At 43.4% G+C, this 22,289-nt stretch overlaps 1 protein-coding gene across 1 annotated transcript in view; it reads left to right on the top strand.

Moving 5' to 3' along the window:
• Positions 1–22,289, top strand: part of LOC128704496 (venom carboxylesterase-6-like) — an 81,812-nt gene that overhangs the window by 56,657 nt on the left and 2,866 nt on the right. The window contains exons 11-12 of the mRNA XM_070079794.1: positions 873–1,027; positions 17,008–17,183. Coding sequence (XP_069935895.1) covers positions 873–1,027; positions 17,008–17,183 — 331 coding nt within the window. The remainder of the gene's footprint in view (positions 1–872; positions 1,028–17,007; positions 17,184–22,289) is intronic.

The raw sequence follows: 22,289 nt of genomic DNA, 5'->3' as shown, positions 1-22,289 counted from the left end.
CGTTCAAAGCAGGTGAAATTGCAGATCTAGAGAATGTACAGAGAACCTTTACTACACGTATAAGTTCTGTCAAGCACCTTAACTACTGGGAACGCTTGGAAGCACTTGCCTTGTACTCGTTGGAACGCAGGAGAGGGAGATATATCATAATCTACACTTGGAAAATCCTGGAAGGAATGGTCCCAAATCTGCACACAGAAATCACTCCCTACGAAAGTAAAAGACTGGGCAGGCGATGAAAAATACCCCAAATTAAAAGTAGGGGCGCCATTGGTACACTAAAACACCATAAGTGTCCGGGGCCCAAGACTGTTCAACAGCTTCCCACCATGCATAGACCCTTGGTTGCCTTCAAGAGGGAGCTGGACAGGTACCTAAAGTCAGTACCGGATCAGCCGGGCTGTGGTTCGTACGTCGGACTACGTGCGGCCAGCAGTAACAGCCTGGTTGATCAGGCTCTGATCCACCGGGAGGCCTGGTCGTGGACCGGGCCGCGGGAGCATTGATCCCCGGAATACCCTCCAGACAGACCCTCCAGATAGACCCTCCAGATAGGTAGGCCTGCTAGAATTCACCTTTAACATATGATTAAACTGAGTCATATAAGCTCTTATAAATGTATATATGTATGTTTGTGTGTGTATGTATTAGAGAGAGAGAGAGAGAGAGAGAGAGAGAGAGAGAGAGAGAGAGAGAGAGAGAGAGAGAGAGAGAGAGAGAGAGAGAGAGAGAGAGAGAGAGATCTGTCAAATTTTCAGTTGATCACTATTTCAATATTTCAAAATTTTTATCTCTGGTTTTTCATTCAACCTTTATATGCAGAAAATACTATGGCATCTAATGTCAATTACTCCATCTTAATTTCATTGCAGGTTCTCGAGTTTTGGAAGAGTCTACCGACTAAAGAAAATCAGATGTTATACCCTGAGAGGTTCCGCAAACCTTGGAAGCCTATACCAGGCCCTTGGCATCCTTCTCCTCTGCAGCGTCCAAATTATTTCCACCAACCAGCCAACTTTTTCACTTGGTACTTCCGACATTTCCCTAATTTGTTGCGTCTTTCTTATCGTCCTTGAAGACTTTTTTCCTTAGTTGAACACCAGTTTCACTACTGGAACACAGACTTGTTCTCCGTCATCCATTACGACTTTCCTCCTAAACTGAACGATAGTTTCACTGCAGGACCTAATACTTCATCCACTTTAACGACTTTGATCCCAGACTGAACGATGAAATCACTACTCGGTCACCTAGCTCTTCAACCTGACGATTTTGGTCCAAAACTTAGTGATGATTTTGCTGCTGCAGTGCCTTACACCCCTTCCCCCACACCACGTCCCCAGTCATAATTACGATTGATTGAAAATTGTTGCTTCATTGCTGGGTTACCTACCTTCTCTACCTATTAAGTCCAATACTTACATCAAACTTCAATATTAAGGGTGTCGAAGAGGAAAAAAAATACCAATTTAAGTATATGGATTAGTTACTCACGAATTAACAACACCATCGCAGACAAATCAGTAGAGAGCAGCAGCATATCCAGAGTCCAACATACGGCCACTCATACTCTCCTACGGTGATAGCTATAGCCAAGAAGGCTTTAGTGGAAGGACCCTAGTACTGCCTCAAATGCATACAACCTCTGATCCACTATGATGGAGTGTCCCGTCAGGAGTAGCCGCCAAGCCAATGATGATCCTTTTCAAATCACTTGTTCTCTCTAGGCTGGAATACTGCTCTACATTAACATCTCCATTCAAAGCAGGTGAAATCGCAGATCTAGAGAGTGTACAGAGATCCTTTACTACACGTATAAGTTCTGTCAAGCACCTTAACTACTGGGAACGCTTGGAAGCACTTGACTTGTACTCTTTGGAACGCAGGAGGGAGAGATATATCATAATCTACACTTGGAAAATCTTGGAAGGAATGGTCCCAAATCTGCACACAGAAATCACTCCCTACGAAAGTAAAAGACTGGGCAGGCGATGCAAAACGCCCCCAATAAAAAGTAGGGGCGCCATTGGTACACTAAGGGAAAACACCATAAGTGTCCGGGGCCCAAGACTGTTCAACAGCCTCCCATCATGCATTAGGGAAATTGCCAATAAACCCCTGGCTGCCTTCAAGAGAGAGCTGGACAGATACCTAAAGTCAGTGCCGGATCAGCCGGGCTGTGGCTCGTACGTTGGACTGCATACGGCCAGCAGTAACAGCCTAGTTGATCAGGCCCTGATCTATCGGGAGGCCTGGTCATGGACCGGGCCGCGGGGGCGTTGATCCCCGGAATAACCTCCAGGTAACCTCCAGGTAACCATCCAGCTTTGGGTGGGCGGCTACTCCTGCCTCCATTGCCCGTACTGATGGCGGTAAGATATCTAAAGTCAATTGCTCCCCTCTCATAAGGTTTCCTCCACCTCAGGTTTTTTATATATTCCTCACGCTCTTGTCAAGTTTAAGTTTTACATCCCTTCTAGAGGCGCTAGAACACCCGATGATCTGGGCGCAGCTGCAATGAGGCGCCGACTTAACTCAGTAACTTCATGAAGCAAAGTCATCAACAATCTTATGATACCACCTTCGGATGCTCCTAATGGACGGTCATCACAGCATCAAGACCTGTCAGAAAGCTGTGCCTGACGATATATATATATATATATATATATATATATATATATATATATATATATATATATATATATATATATATATACGCACACACAGTACATCTGTAATACTTCTAGGGTTGAAAGGTCTTCATGAGAGGTATTCTTTTCTATACAGTTGACTGTAGAGTCAGTTGAAGTGGTCAATAGAGTTCTACATGCCTCAGTCTGGTAAGAAAATATATTCAGTAAGAAGTCTCCCTCAGAGAATATCCACAGTTTTCTTTAGTCACGATTTTAAGGTTTAAAGTATTCTTGACTGATAGAGAACAGTTTTATATGTAACTTTAATGACCTTACAATCGGTAGGCTTTAAATCCCATTTATTAGCCAATGTCCTGGTGCAGGCAAGAGTTCTTTTACTGTTATATATATGAAATGTATTTATAAAAATATGCTTTGTAACTGTCTGTAATGTTCTTTATAACTTTCAATACTTATTTCATGAAATAACTATGTTCTTTTATGGTCGAATCCATAATATTGTACTGTTTTCTCCTAGATTATTTAAACAAGTTTGCCCTGATATAGCTCCTTTGGACATAAAATATACACACAGAGGTTAAAAGAACCGTAATGGAAATAAGTCACTGATTTTTTTTGTGTAATCCCAGGAACTTTACACACATGCTGACATGTATGATAATCTGTGTAACTGTATTTGTGTATACCTGAATAAACTTATGTCTCTCACTGTATATATGCTAAGAGTAATGCTTTTTTCAGATATTTAAGTATTCTTGAGTGGTGAACAGGTAACAAGCAGCCTTAATGACCCTTGTGTAGTAGAAAGGTTATAACACCCCCGTCCCCGTTCCTTTTAAGCAACCATAAACATATTTCAGAAACTGTACCACCTCTCATTTTCCTGGCCCTGTGGATCCCTACGGGTTTAGCGATTACTCCTGAATAATTAATAATTCTAGTACTACTAATAATAATCATAACCGCAAAGCACTTTGGATTCCCTATTCTATGATGTAGCTGACATGCTTTTTTAGGCTTATCCCAAATTCTTTTCTGAATATAACAGAGCTCTCCTGGAATCACTAAAAAATTCCAGCGTATATAGCTACAGTACCATCACTGTGAGCTCTTGAAAGACACAGGTGGCCTGGTGGCTAAAGCTCCCGCTTCACACACGGAGGGCCCGGGTTCGATTCCCGGCGGGTGGAAACATTCCGACACGTTTCCTTACACCTGTTGTCCTGTTCACCTAGCAGCAAACAGGTACCTAGGTGTTAGTCGACTGGTGTGGGTCGTATCCTGGGGGACAAGATTGAGGACCACAATGGAAATAAGTTACAGTCCTCGATGATGCACTGACTTTCTTGGGTTATCCTGGTTGGGTAACCCTCCAGGGTTAAAAATCCGAACGAAATCTTATCTTATAGGTCAAGTGTGTTAAACAACTGGCATTGATGTGTGACAAGAAAATAATGCTGCCAAGTTCTCTAGCCTTTTATATCTGTTCTCAACATGGATATCGTAAGAAAATGACTACTACTCATTAATTTTGTACACATGCCCCGTGGCCTGGTGGCAAAAGTTTTTGCTTCACACGGCAAGTTTCCGGGTTCGATTGCCGGCGAAGGGGTGGAAACATCGGACATGTTTCCTTACACCGGTTGTCTGTGTTCACCCATCAGTAAAATGGGTACCTGGGTGTTAGTGGACTGGTGTGGGTCGCATCCTGGAGCAAAAGTGACCTAATTTGTCCAAAATACTCTGCATAGCAAGGCTTTCTATACAGTAGTATGTAATTAAATCATCTATGGTCTGTATGCTCTGATCCACCAGGAGGCCTGGTCTCAGACCGGGCCGCGGGGGCGTTGACCCCCGGAACTCTCTCCAGGTAAACTCCAGGTAATACCTTGTACATGTACGTGTAGTAAATAAAGGTATTAATATTATGAACTCTCTTGTACGTGTTCACCTAGCAGCAGTTACGTGAACAGGCATTGTGGGTCACATCCTCCGAAATGACCAATAAACAACACTGCATGGTTTTCCTGGGTTATATTACGTTTAATAAATTTCAGTAATTAATAATCTGTAAAAAAATCCTCAATGAACATTAAATCTAAGTTGCCCGCAAATCGTGCCTCTGTTACTAATGAATTTCTTTTGAAATAAGTTAGAGAAAACTCTAAAGCGTAAGCAGCTTTAACAATGATAATATCTTTATTTACTACAAGTACATCTACAAGGTATACAGACCATAGCTGACATCAATGACATACTACTATATAGAAAACCCCGCAAATTAGGTGGAAAAATTTATAGGGGTGATTACCTCTATGTACCTCAACATTATATACATACAAGTAATCTCATTGGGAGACAACCCTATATTGTTTACCGTAGTCACCCCGTGTAGATGTGTGAGAAAACTTAACCACCCCTGGTCGCGGCAAGTGGTTCCTTCGACCTCACAATCTTATCCATATCTATCCGAGACCAGTATGGATTGGGTAGCACCCACAAGTACGGTGCTACTAATTAATTGTGTACTGTATAGATTATATTAGTTTAGCTGAATGAAGGGGGGGGGGGTAGGATACACCTGGATACATCCATCAAGGAAAAACATTTGTACATAATCCCACCACTTACCAGATGTTCTCTGGTGGTCACTTGATGTAGCTGGATCACTCATAACCTATCCATTTACAACATACCTAACTGGCCAGTATCAGTCTGCTATAACTAGAAGGGTTACTTAACTGTGGGTGATTGATACTCCTTATTTCCTCCATTCACCATCTCATTTCGATGTCCTGCTACACCGACAGGGTTCTCATTCCAGCAGGACGAGGTATCCGTCGGTTTGTCCCAGTTTAGAAGTCGTGACTCAGTAAGCCTTCACTTTCCTCGTCTCGGGAACAACGAGGTCTAACGTGTTCACTCTGGAGCAATTGCGACTTATTTCACTTCACCGATTTCTTAACTTAGCGTTATTATCATTAATTACATTACAATTCACAAGACGGTTTAATGTCTCATAATTATTATACACATTAGAGGCCACTCCATTAAGATCTGAGACCGATGAGTGATGATTAAATTAAGGGTAATTTTTCCCAGGACTCCCGTAAATCACGTTCCCTCACTCTCCACCAGGAACAGTTACGACACTTCCTATTATGAAATGAGGCCTATATTAATCCTTAGGCCGCCGTGAACGCCAATTTCCTGGTTCCATGCTTTCCCAGCCTCCTCACTACATTCAAAACACTCCCGCCTCCCCCATGCCCCAAGTCGACCTCTACCCCCGCACATCCGTGCATGCGCAAAGGGAACTCTTGGTTCTATCCTATTGTCAAATACATTTTTGACTCATATCGACACATTAAACACCTATTAGGCGCTATAGCTTCGGAAAATTAAAATATTTTCTACACTGCGGCCGGGCGGAGGTCGTTGCTAAACGACTTACATAATGTGGAGTACAATTTTCCCATCTTCACTGGCCACCTGGCTTGGGAACTCCAACATTGGTATTTACATTATCACCCATTAATTCTTTCCACCTGTTAACTCCTCAGGTAGGGCTCCATGCAAAGCACACTCAAGCCTCCATGCTTCTGGTATTAACAATTTCCCTCTTATTGTAAGGTGTGACACTAAGTCTATGCTCTCGGGGTTAATTTGTTGGGCATACTGGAATTATGAGACTTTAACAATAACAAGTCTCTCTCAGTATCCCAAGTCAGCCCCAGCACATTACTGCATATAGACACTTCAACTCCATGGCCATCCATATTTATTGATCCCTCAAAATGGACTAATTACTGTTCCATTCTCTCAGGGGCATAAGCCTATGCTCCCGGGGTTAATTTATTGGACATACTGGAATTATGAGACTTTAACAATAACAAGTCTCTCTCATTATCCCAAGTCAGCCCCAGCACATTACTGCATTATTTCATTAACCCCTTCACATATCCTCATTAGTTCCTCTTCAGTTGACGTCACACCCGGAAATTGTCCACATAAGATTATTTACCCAATTACTTCGCTCAGTGGACCACCTGTGCACTTAAGGTGTGCATTTATCGTCGCCTGAAGTAAGAACAATTTATTATTTAACTGTTTATTAATTATATCATTATAAGCAGTCAACAATTTTGGTGTCTTGCTCAGTTCGCAGAACTGGGCCCGTTAACTGTCCATACGTCATCCTATAATTAGTAGATAATTCTGGACGGTCGAGCTTCCACGGAAGTCGCACCCAGTAATGTCCAGATTCACATTTAACATCCTTCAGGTATTGTTCCTGAGTAAAGGAATCATTTGGACTTTCCTCATTTATATTAATCCCTATGCTGTCCAGCTCCCACAAATTAGACTGGTTCAACATCATCCTTGATAGAAGAATACTTGTACTGGGTTGACCTTTTATGAGTAAGACACCGTGACTGTATTTACTACTTCCTCTAGTCATTATTGCTAGGCGGTAGTCTGCCATATATTACATGGCCCGTACCAGTGTTGAGGAGAGTGACGCCGCATTGTTTTGAATTTATGCTTTTTATCCTGAATTATTACATCCAACACCAGCAAGGCTACCTCAGCTAGGCCATCATTATTGCCATTAGCTGCAACCTTTACATCAGTCACTGTAGTGTCAGGGTTATTAACATTATCATTATTGTCACCATTATTATAAGAATCACATACAACCCTGCACATAACTGTATGGTGCCTTCCCTTGTTGCATTGATAGCAACTGTTCAATTTGGTATGACAATCCTTTACATTATGATTGTCTAGACATCTGATAAATCTGTCAAGTTCTTTCATTCTTTCCACTTTAATATCCCATGAATTATAGGCATTACAATTTTTAGTGAAATGAGTACCCTTGCAGAAGAGACAGTCTCTCCTTTCCTTGCCTGACCTCTTATTAACTGGGTTACCCTTACTGAGGTACTTATTCCTCTTACCTTGATGTGAGGAACCACTATTACTGATTCCTGTCACTTGATATGTGCCTATTTAACTCTTAATTATGATTATTACCACTGGGATTATTTTTCCCTTTTGAGACTTGACAGATACTTCAGAGTCATTATGTGTTATATCCTTAGAACTGTTTGGCTGACTGGTCTGCAATTGAACAATTAATTCTTGCCGACCTAGTCTGATTTCCTCCAGACCGTACTCTGGAGGTTTTGGCAAACACACCCTTTGCATTAATAGGTTGATCAACTGCCTGGCTTACACCCTTTAATTTATTCAAAGCCTTACTTTTACAAGACAGTTTTTCTTCCAATTCGTAATGTTGATTAATTAAAACATTCATTTCCATTCCATCTGCACAATTCTCCAGCAGATCTCTTTCACAGTCTTTAAACCACAATTTGTACCAATCAAATCTACTCTCTAAAGTGTCTAAGTATAACTTTAATTTATTAGGGTTCACGGTTCTTTGATTCATTAAATCAAATGCCTTCGTCACATGGCCTTTAATAGCCTGTAATGATGCTTTCATTACTCTAAAATTCACGGACTTGTCAGCCACATTAACTCCATCAGATCCAGTCATGGTTAGAGAATTATTAATCACTGATTATACAACTTAGTTAGGCGCCTTGTAAGAGTAATTCTTGCACTTTACTCTTGTATAAATCCTAGCCACACATGTGCTAGCAATTAATTGGGCTAATTATCATCCACCACACGATCGATTAAACTTGTGTACCCTATACCCACTTCCTTCAATCAGTCACTTAATTATTAAGTAATTAATTCAATTAATTTTTTCACTGATTGCATCCGGTTCGAAGGACCAGCGGGCAGATGTGGAAAATTTTCTAGGGGTGATTACCTGTATGTACCTCAACATTATATACATACAAGTAATCTCATTGGGAGACAACCATATTGTTTACCGTAGTCACCCCGTGTAGACATGTGAGAAAACTTAACCACCCCTGGTCGCTGGAGGTGGTCCCTTCGACCTCACAATCTTATCCATATCTATCTGAGACCAGTATGGATTGGATAGCACCCACACGTACGGTGCTACTAATTAATTGTGGACTGTATAGATTATATTAGTGTAACTGAATGAAGGGGGGGGGTAGGTTACACATGGATATATCCATCAAGGAAAAACATTTGTACATAATCCCACCACTTACCAGATATTCTCTGGTGGTCACTTGATGTAGCTGGATCACTCATAACCTATCCAATTACAACATTCCTAACTGGCCAGTATCAGTCTGTTATAACTAGAAGGGTTACTTAACTGTGGGTGATTGATAATCCTTATTTCCTCCATTCACCACCACATTTCGATGTCCTGTTACACCGACACGGTTCTCATTCCAGCAGGACGAGGTATCCGTTGGTTTGTCCTGGTTTAGAAGTCGTGACTCAATGAACTTCACTTTCCTCGTCTCGGGAACAACGAGGTCTAGCGTGTTCACTCGGAGCAAGGCGACTTATTTCACTTCACGCATTCTCTTAACTTAGCGTTATTATCATTAATTACATTACAATTCACAAGACGATTTAATGTCTCATAATTATTATACACATTAGAGATCACTCCATTAAGATCTGAGACCGATGAGTGATGATTAAACCAAGGGTAATTTTCCCCGGGACACAGTCCATGGTGACGCGCCAGTCACCCGGTCCTACCCTTATTCACTCATTTTACCACTCTATTACGGTGGTCCCGTAAATCACGTTCCCTCACTCTCCACCAGGAACAGTTACGACACTTCCTATTATGAAATGAGGCCTATATTAATCCTTAGGCCGCCATGAATGCCAATTTCCTGGTTCCATGCTTTCCCAGCCTCCTCACTCATTCAAAACACTCCCGCCTCTCCCATGCCCCAAGTCGACCTCAACCCCAGCACATCCGCGCATGCGCAAAGGGAACTCCTGGTTCTATCCTATTTTCAAATACATTTTTGACCCACATAGACACATTAAACACCTATTAGGCACTACAGTTTCGGAAAATTAAAAAAAGGAGCAAAGGCAAAGCACTATTGCTCAAAAATTGAAGAGTATAAGCATAACCCCAGAAAGCTCTGGCTACAACTAAAACAGTTGGGGTATAGCCATAAACTAGTAGATAGGTCTAACATAGTACTCACTATCGATTACGAGGTATGCCACGAAACATCTAAGGTGGCAAATTGTTTTAATTCCTACTACACATCTGTTGCATCAACACTAGTAAGTAATTTTTTTTTATATTTTATTTAAAACATGATATTACAAAAAATATAATATATAAAACTCATGTAGGGCTATAACATAAACATAATCCTACATACAGCTAACATTACACACCACACTTACAACTCCGTGTGGGTACAACCCCCCCCCCTCTCTGTTCCCTCATCCAATCACTTAAACCAAACCTGTTGGAGCTACCCAACAGAATTACACAATATGAACAACACTTATCTACACATTCCTCGAAATGTTACATAATCTGTACCCTCAGATACATCGATTTTCTTCCCACATTCAGAATGTAATCGACCACTACAGACCATGCAATTCATTGCACTGAACATATTACACACAGACATATTACCCCCCTCCCCCGGTGGTTATCCAACCACCCCACTATTTACAACCTAACAACCTACTACAATCAATGGATGTTACCTAATTTAATTTCACATATCATTTACCTCCCAACTATGATGTCTCAACCTTTACATTGATAATGTTGCAAAGAAATACTGACTGAAAAACATTTTTTTTTTTTTTTTTTTTTTTAAACTTCATGTACAAATATTTATAGGTACATATATTAATATGTAACACTGACACTGATGATGAACAATAACATTCACTACACAATCTACTGAATAAGCACATACATAAGGCCCTTAAAATAAACTTAACAAAACCTACAGACTGCCGTACGTACATTGTTTCACAAGTACACAAGGGTTCATAGATATAATGGTACCTACCCTTTATTACTTACAGTCCCCTCTCCCCACCAATGAATACAGTCCACATTCCCTTGTTCACTTAAAATTAAAAAAAACTTGAACAAGGACAACATCAATAAAACAATATATAAACACAAAACAATCCAGGCAACATCTGACAGTCTACTATATACAAGTTTTTAAAACATACCACAATTCAAGAAGGAATAAAGTTATAATAACAAAGGCCACAAAATGGCTATAAATAAAACTCCTAAAATTACAACCTCAACACAATAATGCACCAAGCTTAATGACAATCACCCGTAATACAACTCGCGACAAATTACACCAGATCTACAATATGCCTTATTAAGAAACCTGTGCTGCAACACAGGTGACCCATCATCCCTCCTCCCCCATTCACACACACACATTGAAAACTAACCCCATCACCAACCTGAATAATCATGACATTAATTATCCTCAATTTAGGATTATTATGACACATGTCACTTGAGGAAACATTATTTACAACCATGAATGGTACAGGACTACCAAAATTACAATACCTTAAATAAGAATAACAATAATAGGTAATTACGTCAAAACTGATGCTGGACCACGTTACAAAAAAGGCAAAAATAACTCAGTGCTTCAAGGAAATAGTGAAAGGAAAACCCTCTCAAGAAAAATTCAAATTCAATTGCAATACCAGTGCAAGTGGAACATAATACGCTACCAAAGAAATATACATGTTATATAATTTATAGGTTATACATTAATACATGTTATATATTTAATCTGCTCCTTACACCTTCCCCATCAAGGGAACTAAGCAAAACTAATCTTGCACAACCTCTCATCTGGTCACACACTAGTACCTCCAATCACACCCAACCACATCACTGCATACCCAAGGAGGTGAGCCCGTTGAAATCCCCTGAACCCCCCCCCCCCCTTTTACCAACCTACTCACCCCGGCAGTTAAAGCCCCTTATAACGCCAATAAATTCCCTATTGTTAGTCCTCTATAACCCTCAGAAAAATACTCTTCCCACCTTTTCCCAAAAATGTCTCTATTGCGACACAAAGTTCGATAAAACGTCGCCGCCAAAGTCCTTCTCATCACATCCCCACCCACCTTCCCCCTCATACCCCATAAAACATATATGTAGTCCACGATGACATATGCTAAACCTCTTACCACACTCTCATCCACACCACTCATATCAAGACTCAACGCTCGCAATACCGACACACCTTGACCCCCCACCCTCACCACTACCTTACTCATCCATACCCTGATGCACTCCAAACCTTCACAAAAATAGACGACATGATACGCAGTCTCTTCCCCACTGCATCTGCCACACCCCCCACCCTCAATAACCCTCCTATCTCGGAGCATCGCTCCCGTTGGCAAAATCCCATGCAGGAAATGGTACATAACCTCACGCGCCCTAGGTCGTATCCTTAATTTACTAAATCTTCGCCATATTACATCCCATGCATACATGCGGTAGATCCCTTCAACTGGCGCCACTACATATCCCCCTGCTGTATAGCCCTTGTGGCTTAGCGCTTCTTTTTGATTATAATAATAATAATAATAATACATATCCCCCTAACGATTTACTTTACTTTTCCCGGTTCCCTGGCTAACATTAAAGCGCGTAACACTGTTTCACATTCCTTCATTTCCGCCCCTCCATACCATTTCCTCATGTGAGCATGTACCTTATCTAGCTGACCCTCCCTCCATCCACCTGCACTCATCACTTCCCTCTTAATAAACACACATTTCACGCGCTTTCTCAAGTCCAACAAACCCAACCCTCCCCTACATACCGGCAATGTCACTACCTCCCTTCGCAACCAGTTGCACCCTGAACCCCACAAAAATTTGAACACCATTCTAAGAATACTCGTGATCGCCGTTCCTGTTAACGGCATCACAGCCGAAACAAACCAGACTTTACTATATAGTAATACATTGATGACAATTGCACGTTGCCTAAGGGTTAAATGGTGAGGTCGCAGCATTCCCAACCGTCGCTGCACCTGTTCCACCATCCTATTCGAATTGCTAACCCTTGCAGCACTCAGGTCAGCCTCATACATGACACCGCAGATTTTCAGACTCCCGGTCCTCCGCTGCACAACATCACATCCCCAATCTAATCTCTCTGCCCACTCTCCCAGCCCCATGATCATTGACTTTTCCAGATTTACCTTCATCCCAGTAGCTCTCCCAAAAGTGTGTACAACTTCCCCCAAAAGTCCTAACCGTGTCTCCTCACTTACCAAAATAGTGGTATCATCAACATAGCCCACCAAACCAGGCCACGGCTTCAGCTCACCATCCCTCCCCCCCGTCCTAAGACGATCCTCCACCATCCTATAAAAGGGATCCTGAACACATGCAAACAATATTTGTGATAAAGGACATCCCTGCCGAAGACCCCGCTCCATGTTGACTCCCCCCCCACACACCCATTGATTTGCACCCTTACCTTCGCGTTTGAGTACAACGTATCCACCCACCCCACTATTTCTTCGCCAAACCCCTGTCGTAGGAGAATATCCCTCAAAGCCTTTCTTTCCACCCTATCATAAGCCCCTTGCCAATCCAACGCCACCAACGCCCCTCTTCCCCTTTCCATGTCCTCCAGGAACCCCTTGATAATCCCGTGGCCCTCGCCCATTGACCTACCAGGTAACCCCAACTGAGACTCAAACACGACCCTCCCCACAACACATTTAAGCCGATTCCCAAGAATTTTCGTAAATAATTTATAATCAGCACTAAGCAACGAAATGGCTCGGTAATCCCGAAGGGTACTCTGTTGTTTACCCTTTGGGACCAATACCACCACCGCCGTTGCCTGAGATTCTCCCATCTTACCTCCGTCTTTCATGGCATTCATTAACCTTACTAGGAAACCCCTAAGCAGACCCCAGTGCTGTACATAAAATTCGCTTGGTAAACCATCGATCCCGCGTGCCTTACCCTTCCTCATGTCCATAAGGGCTCTCCATATTTCCCCCTCCTCAATGACCCCACCCAGTGCCTCCCGATCACTCCTCCCCAGTTTGCACGGCACATACTCACATACCTTCCCAAGAACCTCGCCATCCACCCCGCTACTTTTCCCGTATTCCTCAAACCATCTATCTGCATATGCACTCATCCCCTTGGTGTCCCTTAATACCTGACCCTCTCTAAAATCCCCCACAGAAGATATAACTTGCAAACCCGGTATTGTAGTCGTTCGCTGTCGTACCTTCTGTCCTCGCAGCACACAAGCTGACGGCTTGTCGCCCCAGAGTACTTCGTCCAACCCCGCCTATACCCGTACGGCTGCAAAACGTTCTTCTTGCAAATCCCGTATCCTGTCCTTCAACATGTGTATATCCTCCACCGGGTACACCCCGGCCACCGCCCCCCCCCCTCGTAACAATCCCGTAATCTAGATTCTAAATAATTTGACAAACCATACCGCAATTGATTAATGCGTTTGCCCTCCCTCACATAAAATTGACGTATTCTTAACTTAGCCACACTATCCCACCATCCTACCACATCTTCCTCAGTCCTTCTGTTTGCACAGAGCTGTTCCCAAAATATTGCAAACGCTTCCACTCCCTCCCTATCCCCCAAAACCATCGTGTTCAGTTTCCAATAACTTCCCTGCCTACGAGCCAAAGCATCCCATCCCGCCTCCACTAATACCGCCCTATGATCGGAAGACACCATCTCAATAGTTTTAAAAGACACTACCAAAACCCTCTGAGATAAATATAACCTGCCCAAACGAGCCGCATATCCCCTTCTTATAAACGTATGTTCCACCTCCCACAGACCTCCCCCGAAAGCATCACGTAACTGAAGATCTCTAAGCAGGCCCCCCAAGACTGAGGAAAAATATCCCGCTCCTCTGGGTTCCACGTCTGTCCTCTTAATTACACAATTCCAATCCCCCCGCACAATCGCCACAGATGGTAACGTGCGTAGGTAGTACACGAGCTCCTCCCACACAAAATCCACCTTCACTTTCACGTCACTTTCTGCTGGGGCATACACACACACAAACGCCACTCTCTCTCCCATCCACCATCCTTCCACACGTAATACTCTCCCCCCTCCCCCCCTCTTTCCTATGCAATACAAACGGGCTCGCCTCCCTGATCAACACACCCACTCCTCCTTTTAAACGCTCAGACGGCAACACATAAGCCTGATACCCAGGCACCACTAATTCACGACCAAGCTTAAAATTGTGCTCCTGCACAAAAGCTACGTCAACCTTGTACCTATTCAAAAACATCCTGAAGCACTCCCGTTTAACACCATCACACAGACCATTAATATTTATTGTTACACACCTGAGGCCAGTTTAAGGTTTCCTTCCCCGCCTCATGTCAAGATTCTTCCCTTTCAGATCGTTCCCCTGGACTGCGCCTTTGCCACAGACTCCACACTCCTTCCCAACCATCCCCCCCTTTCTATTGTGGCCCTCTCGCAGTCACTCTGGGAACCATAATCCCATATCTTTTTCCCCGGCCTTTGCGCCGGCGTCAGAACATCGTCCGAATCTGACGCTGCTGCTCTTTTCCTTGTAGCTCCCTCAGTTTCCATATCTGAGTCCTGGGAGCCAGCACAATGGACTTCCACCTCTACCACCCTTAATCCGCCTCCATGTCCTTCCATGGCACTCGCACTGTCCACCACAGGTGCCACCTGATCCTCCCCTTCCCCGCACACACCTTCTGCCCTGATCCCAGGCTCTTGTTCGCTGTAACTCTCCACCTCCGTAGACTGTAACATAGCCTGTATCACCGTCTCCAACTCCTCCTCAATAGCCTTCACTGCTGCGCCCTCCTGCACCTCCTCACTTGACAACTGTACTGTTGATGGGCCAGGTGATTCATGGATCACCACTTCTTCCGATTCCACAGGAGGAGCCACCACCTCTTCACTCCATATGCGACCACGCCCTCCTCCTTGCACCCGTTCTTCCTTAGGCATCGGGTGCTCATGCGCAGGTGCTCCGCCCCTTGCCGGCCCAGGAGCCACTGTTGATGGGCCAGGTGATTCATGGATCACCCCTTCTTCCGATTCCACAGGAGGAGCCACTACCTCTTCACTCCACATGCGACCACGCCCTCCTCCTTGCCCCCGTTCTTCCTTAGGCATCAGGTGCTCATGCGCAGGTGCTCCGCCCCTTGCCGGCCCAGGAGCCATACTCCGCTTGCCACAGTCTGCCGCCATATGGTCATATTCGCCACACAGTCGGCACGTACGTCTCTGCCCTGCATACACTACCATTACGTGGGTTCTAAACTCTTCGAGATATACATACGAGGGTATAGGATGCCTTAGCGTCATCTTGAGATTAAAAGAACCCTCAGGAAATCCTGTGTAAGCTCCTTTTACCCATTTGCCAGGTTGGGCCAGATGTACAGTTCCATAACGTTCGAATACATTTCGAATATCTACCTCATCAGCCTCAAAAGACACGTTGCGGAGCTTAACCCACGAATAATGTCGTGATACATCCGTCAACTTGACCCTCACTGCCGGTGTTACGTTAATGCTGACATCTTCGTAACGATCAACCAAAGCCTCGTATACTTGAGCAGTTAGCACTTTCACGAAAATTCTATATACACCGTTCAGTGCCAGTCCATATAAATCCTCGTCTCTGATGCCGTATGTCTCTCTTATAATTTTGGGCAATAACACATCGACTGACGTAGGCGTTAAAGCCCCACTAATGAGTTCAATGCCCACAGTATTCACTCTCCTGCGCACACCTGGCGCCATGTTGTTGACTGAGTAGCTCGTCTGGGAAAACAGTAGAGGAGTGCAAAGCAAGACCGCACTCTACCTCATCCAGGCAGCGAATGCACAACACCTCCTCGTACCACTGCTATCAGGTTACTGAGGAGCGTCAGGCAAGGGGGTCTACACGGCCCAAGAGCGATGCAGACAATGAAGTAAGTAAATTACCAGCTGCATCAAATACCTTTAACAAAGACTCTGATAAGTTTCAAACATACTATACGAATAAAGGGGTAACCCCAAACAATTGTCAACCTGTAAGTGTATCTCATGACTTTATTCAAAAAGAAATAAGCAGGCCCGAATAACATCCCATCTAAGTTCTTAAAAGATGGGGCTTCTGAACTGTCAATCCCTATTGCTCACATAATAATTTGTCCATCACCACTAATACCGTACCGGAGGGGTTCAAGGAGGCCAGAGTTACTCCTATCTTCAAGTAAAATAGTAGGTCTGATGTAAGCAACTATAGGTCTGTTAGTATACTCAGAATAATATCCAAAAATCTAGAGAGGGCGGTGTACTGTCAAGTAGTTAAGCACCTTAATGACAGCAACATTCTCCATAGCTATCAATCAGGCTTCAGAAGATCTTACTTAACCGACACCTCCCTAATTAATCTGATGGATTACTTGAGAACTGAAATGTCATTGGGGAACCTCATAGGTATGGTAACCTTAGACCTGCAACAGACCTTCGATACTGTCAGCCACAAAATATTATTTAAGAAACTTCAAGCTGTCGGTATAGGTTCTGTAGACTGGTTTAAGTCCTACTTTAGCAACAGGAGACAAATTGTCAAAATCAACAAAACGCAATCAGAACCCCTGCCGATAGCATGTAGAGTTCCCCAAGGTAGTATTCTGGGTTCCTTATTATTATGCTATGTGAATGACATGTCTACTGTACGCAGATGACAGTGCTCTGTTAGTGTCAGGTAAAGACCCACAAGATATAGCTAATGTATTAACACTGGAACTGGAGTCCTGCAGCAAATGGTTAGTAGACAACAAACTATCATTACACCTAGGGAAAACTAAAGATATTCTCTTTGGCACGAAACATAAACTGAAAAGGGTAAATAATTTTAATGTCCAGTGTAATGGGAGCCCATCACTTTGGTTTAATCAGTAAAATATCTAGGGATCCCCTTTGACCCATGTATGTGAGGAGAATTGATAGAGAACAATGTAGTATAGAAAGCGAATGCCAGATTGAAGTTCCTCTATAGACAAACACAGTGTCTACCTACTGAGACTCGCAGGACCCTATGTCTAGCCCTTATACGGTGTCATATGGATTACGCTTGCTCTTCATGGTACTCTGCCTTGACAAAAAAAAAAAAAAAACTGAAAGATAGACTGCAAATCACCCAGAACAAACTTGTAAGATTCATCCTGGGTCTGGGTCCAAGGGAGCATGTAGGCCAGAATGAATTACAGCAGCTGGATATGCTGAATGTTGAAGACAGAGTAAAACAACTGAAGCTAAAATATGTTTATTAAATTGCTCACAGTGTCCAGAATATTTTGCTGCCAATTTTGTCAAGGTTGGGAACCAAAACAATCATAGTACTAGGGGGAGAGACCACAACTTTGTAGAATCCCGAGTCAGTGGCCAGGCTTCAAACACCTTTTATTGTACAGCAATAAAGAAATGGAACAGACTGCCTGCACTTGTCAATGCCAGTCATAGCATGAACCAGTTCAAGAACAGTGCCAAAAGGTGTCTGATGAATGTAGCTACAGAAAAGAAGGGGAATGACTTTCTTATTTTTTAAGATAAAATTTCGTTCGGATTTTTAACCCCGGAGGATTAGCCACCCAGGATAACCCAAGAAAGTCGGCGTGTCACACACGTGTAATTTTACCTTATTTCTAGTAATGACTCGTATTGTAGTCTTAATGACCCTTGTGCAGTTGATAGTCTTTTAGTATGATAATAAAATAATAAGATATTATAACCTTTATATTATAATCATAAGGTAAAAGGACCCCAATGGAAATAAGTCACACTGGAGTTTACCTGGAGAGAGTTCCGGGGGTCAACGCCCCCGCGGCCCGGTCTGTGACCAGGCCTCCTGGTGGATCAGAGCCTGATCAACAAGGCTGTTGCTGCTGGCTGCACGCAAACCAACGTACGAGCCACAGCCCGGCTGGTCAGGAACTGACTTTAGGTGCTTGTCCAGTGCCAGCTTGAAGACTGCCAGGGGTCTGTTGGTAATCCCCCTTATGTATGCTGGGAGGCAGTTGAACAGTCTCGGGCCCCTGACACTTATTGTATGGTCTCTTAACGTGCTAGTGACACCCCTGCTTTTCATTGGGAGGATGTTGCATCGTCTGGCAAGTCTTTTGCTTTTGTAGTGAGTGATTTTCGTGTGCAAGTTCGGTACCAGTCCATCTAGGATTTTCCAGGTGTATATAATCATGTATCTCTTCCGCCTGCGTTCCAGGGAATACAGGTTTAGGAACCTCAAGCGCTCCCAGTAGTTGAGGTGTTTTATCTCCGTTATGCGCGCTGTGAAGGTTCTCTGTACATTTTCTAAGTCAGCAATTTCACCTACCTTGAAAGGTGCTCTTAGTGTGTAGCAATATTCCAGCCTAGATAGAACAAGTGACCTGAAGAGTGTCATCATGGGCTTGGCCTCCCTAGTTTTGAAGGTTCTCATTATCCATCCTGTCATTTTTCTAGCAGATGCGATTGATACAATGTTATGGTCCTTGAAGGTGAGATCCTCCGACATGATCACTCCCAGGTCTTTGACGTTGGTGTTTCGCTCTATTTTGTGGCCAGAATTTGTTTTGTACTCTGATGAAGATTTAATTTCCTCGTGTTTACCATATCTGAGTAATTGAAATTTCTCATCGTTGAACTTCATATTGTTTTCTGCAGCCCACTGAAAGATTTGGTTGATGTCCGCCTGGAGCCTTGCAGTGTCTGCAATGGAAGACACTGTCATGCAGATTCGGGTGTCATCTGCAAAGGAAGACACGGTGCTGTGGCTGACATCCTTGTCTATGTCTAATATGAGGATGAGGAACAAGATGGGAGCGAGTACTGTGCCTTGTGGAACAGAGCTTTTCACCGTAGCTGCCTCGGACTTTACTTTGTTGACGACTACTCTCTGTGTTCTGTTAGTGAGGAAATTATAGATCCATCGACCGACTTTTCCTGTTATTCCTTTAGCACGCATTTTGTGCGCTATTACGCCATGGTCACACTTCTCGAAGGCTTTTGCAAAGTCTGTATATATTACATCTGCATTCTTTTTGTCTTCTAGTGCATTTAGGACCTTGTTGTAGTGATCCAATAGTTGAGACAGACAGGAGCGACCTGTTCTAAACCCATGTTGCCCTGGGTTGTGTAACTGATGGGCTTCTAGATGGGTGGTGATCTTGCTTCTTAGGACCCTTTCAAAGATTTTTGTGATATGGGATGTTAGTGCTATCGGTCTGTAGTTCTTTGCTGTTGCTTTACTGCCCCCTTTGTGGAGTGGGGCTATGTCTGTTGTTTTTAGTAACTGTGGGACGACCCCCGTGTCCATGCTCCCTCTCCATAGGATGGAAAAGGCTCGTGATAGGGGCTTCTTGCAGTTCTTGATGAACACGGAGTTCCGTGTGTCTGGCCCTGGGGCAGAGTGCATGAGCATGTCATTTATCGCCTGTTCGAAGTCATTTGGCGTCAGGATAACATCGGATAGGCTTGTGTTAACCAAATTTTGTGGCTCTCTCATAAAAAATTCATTTTGATCTTCGACTCTCAGCCTGGTTAGCGGCTTGCTAAAAGCTGAGTCATATTGGGACTTGAGTAGCTCACTCATTTCCTTGCTGTCATCTGTGTAGGACCCATCTTGTTTAAGTAGGGGCCCAATACTGGACGTTGTTCTCGACTTTGATTTGGCATAGGAGAAGAAATACTTTGGGTTTCTTTCGATTTCATTTATGGCTTTTAGTTCTTCCCGCGATTCCTGACTCCTATAAGATTCCTTTAGCTTAAGTTCGATGCTTGCTATTTCTCTGACCAGTGTCTCCCTACGCATTTCAGATATTTTGACCTCTTTTAGCCGCTCTGTTATTCTTTTCCGTCGCCTGTAAAGGGAGCGCCTGTCTCTTTCTATTTTACAACTACTCCTCCTTTTTCTTAGAGGAATAAGCCATGTGCATACATCGAGTGCCACCAAGTTAATCTGTTCTAGGCATAAGTTGGGGTCTGTGTTGCTTAGTATATCTTCCCAGCTTATATCGGTTAGGACTTGGTTTACTTGGTCCCACTTTATGTTTTTGTTATTGAAGTTGAATTTGGTGAATGCTCCCTTGTGACTAGTCTCATTATGTCGGTCTGGGGCTCCACGCATACATGTCTGAACCTCAATTATGTTGTGATCTGAGTATATTGTTTTTGATATGGTGACATTTCTTATCAGATCATCATTGTTAGTGAAGATGAGGTCTAGTGTATTCTCCAGTCTAGTAGGCTTTATTATTTGCTGGTTTAAATTGAATTTTGTGCAGAGATTTAAAAGCTCGTGTGAGTGTGAGTTTTCATCAGAGCTGCCTCCTGGTGTTATTACTGCAACAATATTATTTGCTATATTCCTCCATTTTAGGTGCCTTAAGTTGAAATCCCCCAGGAGCAAGATGTTGGGTGCAGGAGCTGGAAGATTTTCCAGACAGTGGTCAATTTTTAACAGCTGTTCCTGGAATTGCTGGGATGTTGCATCTGGAGGCTTGTAGACTACCACAATGACTAGGTTTTGGTTCTCGACCTTTACTGCTAAAACTTCCACTACATCATTTGAGGCATTAAGGAGTTCTGTGCAAACAAGTAACTCTGCAATGTACAGGCCAAACCCCCCCCCCTTTTGCCTGTTTACTCAGTCACATCTGTATAGGTTGTAACCTGGGATCCATATTTCGTTGTCCAAGTGATCCTTTATGTGGGTCTCAGTGAAAGCCGCGAACATTGCCTTTGCCTCTGCAAGCAGTCCACGGATGAAAGGTATTTTGTTGTTTGTTGCTGGCTTTAGACCCTGTATATTTGCAAAGAAGAATGTCATCGGACTGGTGGTATTGTTGGTACTGGGGGGGGGGATTTTTTTTCCGGCATTAGTATCTGTATCTGTTGGTTTGGAGTGGAGGCCATCGACTGTGGTTCCACTCCAGGAATGACTGGATTTGGTGTACGATTTCTGCCATTTCCTGCCAGTTTTTTTTCCTTCCTGGCACTAAAAAACCTCTCCCTCTTGAGTGGCTGTGGCTACCCAGGTTTTCCCATGGCCTGGATGTTTTGCATCTTTTTGTCCCCTTTAGATGGTGTGCCTGGCAATTTAAGTTATAGCAGTCTTTCCTGTACTGAAGAGGTACACAGTTCAGGGTGAAAAAGCTTACAGGAAGGGAGTTTGCATTTTCCTGTTGTCATATGGGCATGGCATTTTCTAGGGTTGTCATAGTTGCACGTCCCGTCTGTTTTTCCAGATTTCCCATGTCTGCAGATACCAAGTGCATAGTATGTGCACAGGCTTGGTTTCCGTTTGCCTTGGGTTTCTGTGACTGTATTCCCTGTTGGTGCATGTTTCGCTGTCTTATTCCTATCCTCCCTAGCACCAACAATGGAGCTCCCACCAGTTGTTTTTGGTAATATATCCTCACTATTGCTAGTGGAGTCCTCTTGTTTGCTATTTCCTGTGGTATTTCTAGTTTGCAATATTGGTTTTATCTTATCTTTGACTACACTTGTTTCCCTACTACGGCTCCTGTCCCCTATGAGGTCATTTATATGTATTCCTTCCTGCGTATAATTCCCGACTACCTGGACAAAATCTCCAGCTTCACCATTACTGTCTCCCAGGAC

The sequence above is a fragment of the Cherax quadricarinatus genome, unplaced genomic scaffold (genome assembly GCF_038502225.1).
Source record: "Cherax quadricarinatus isolate ZL_2023a unplaced genomic scaffold, ASM3850222v1 Contig17, whole genome shotgun sequence".
Taxonomy (NCBI): domain Eukaryota; kingdom Metazoa; phylum Arthropoda; class Malacostraca; order Decapoda; family Parastacidae; genus Cherax; species Cherax quadricarinatus.
Note: the sequence above shows the minus strand (reverse complement) of the source record. Positions and strands in the feature narration are given on the sequence as shown.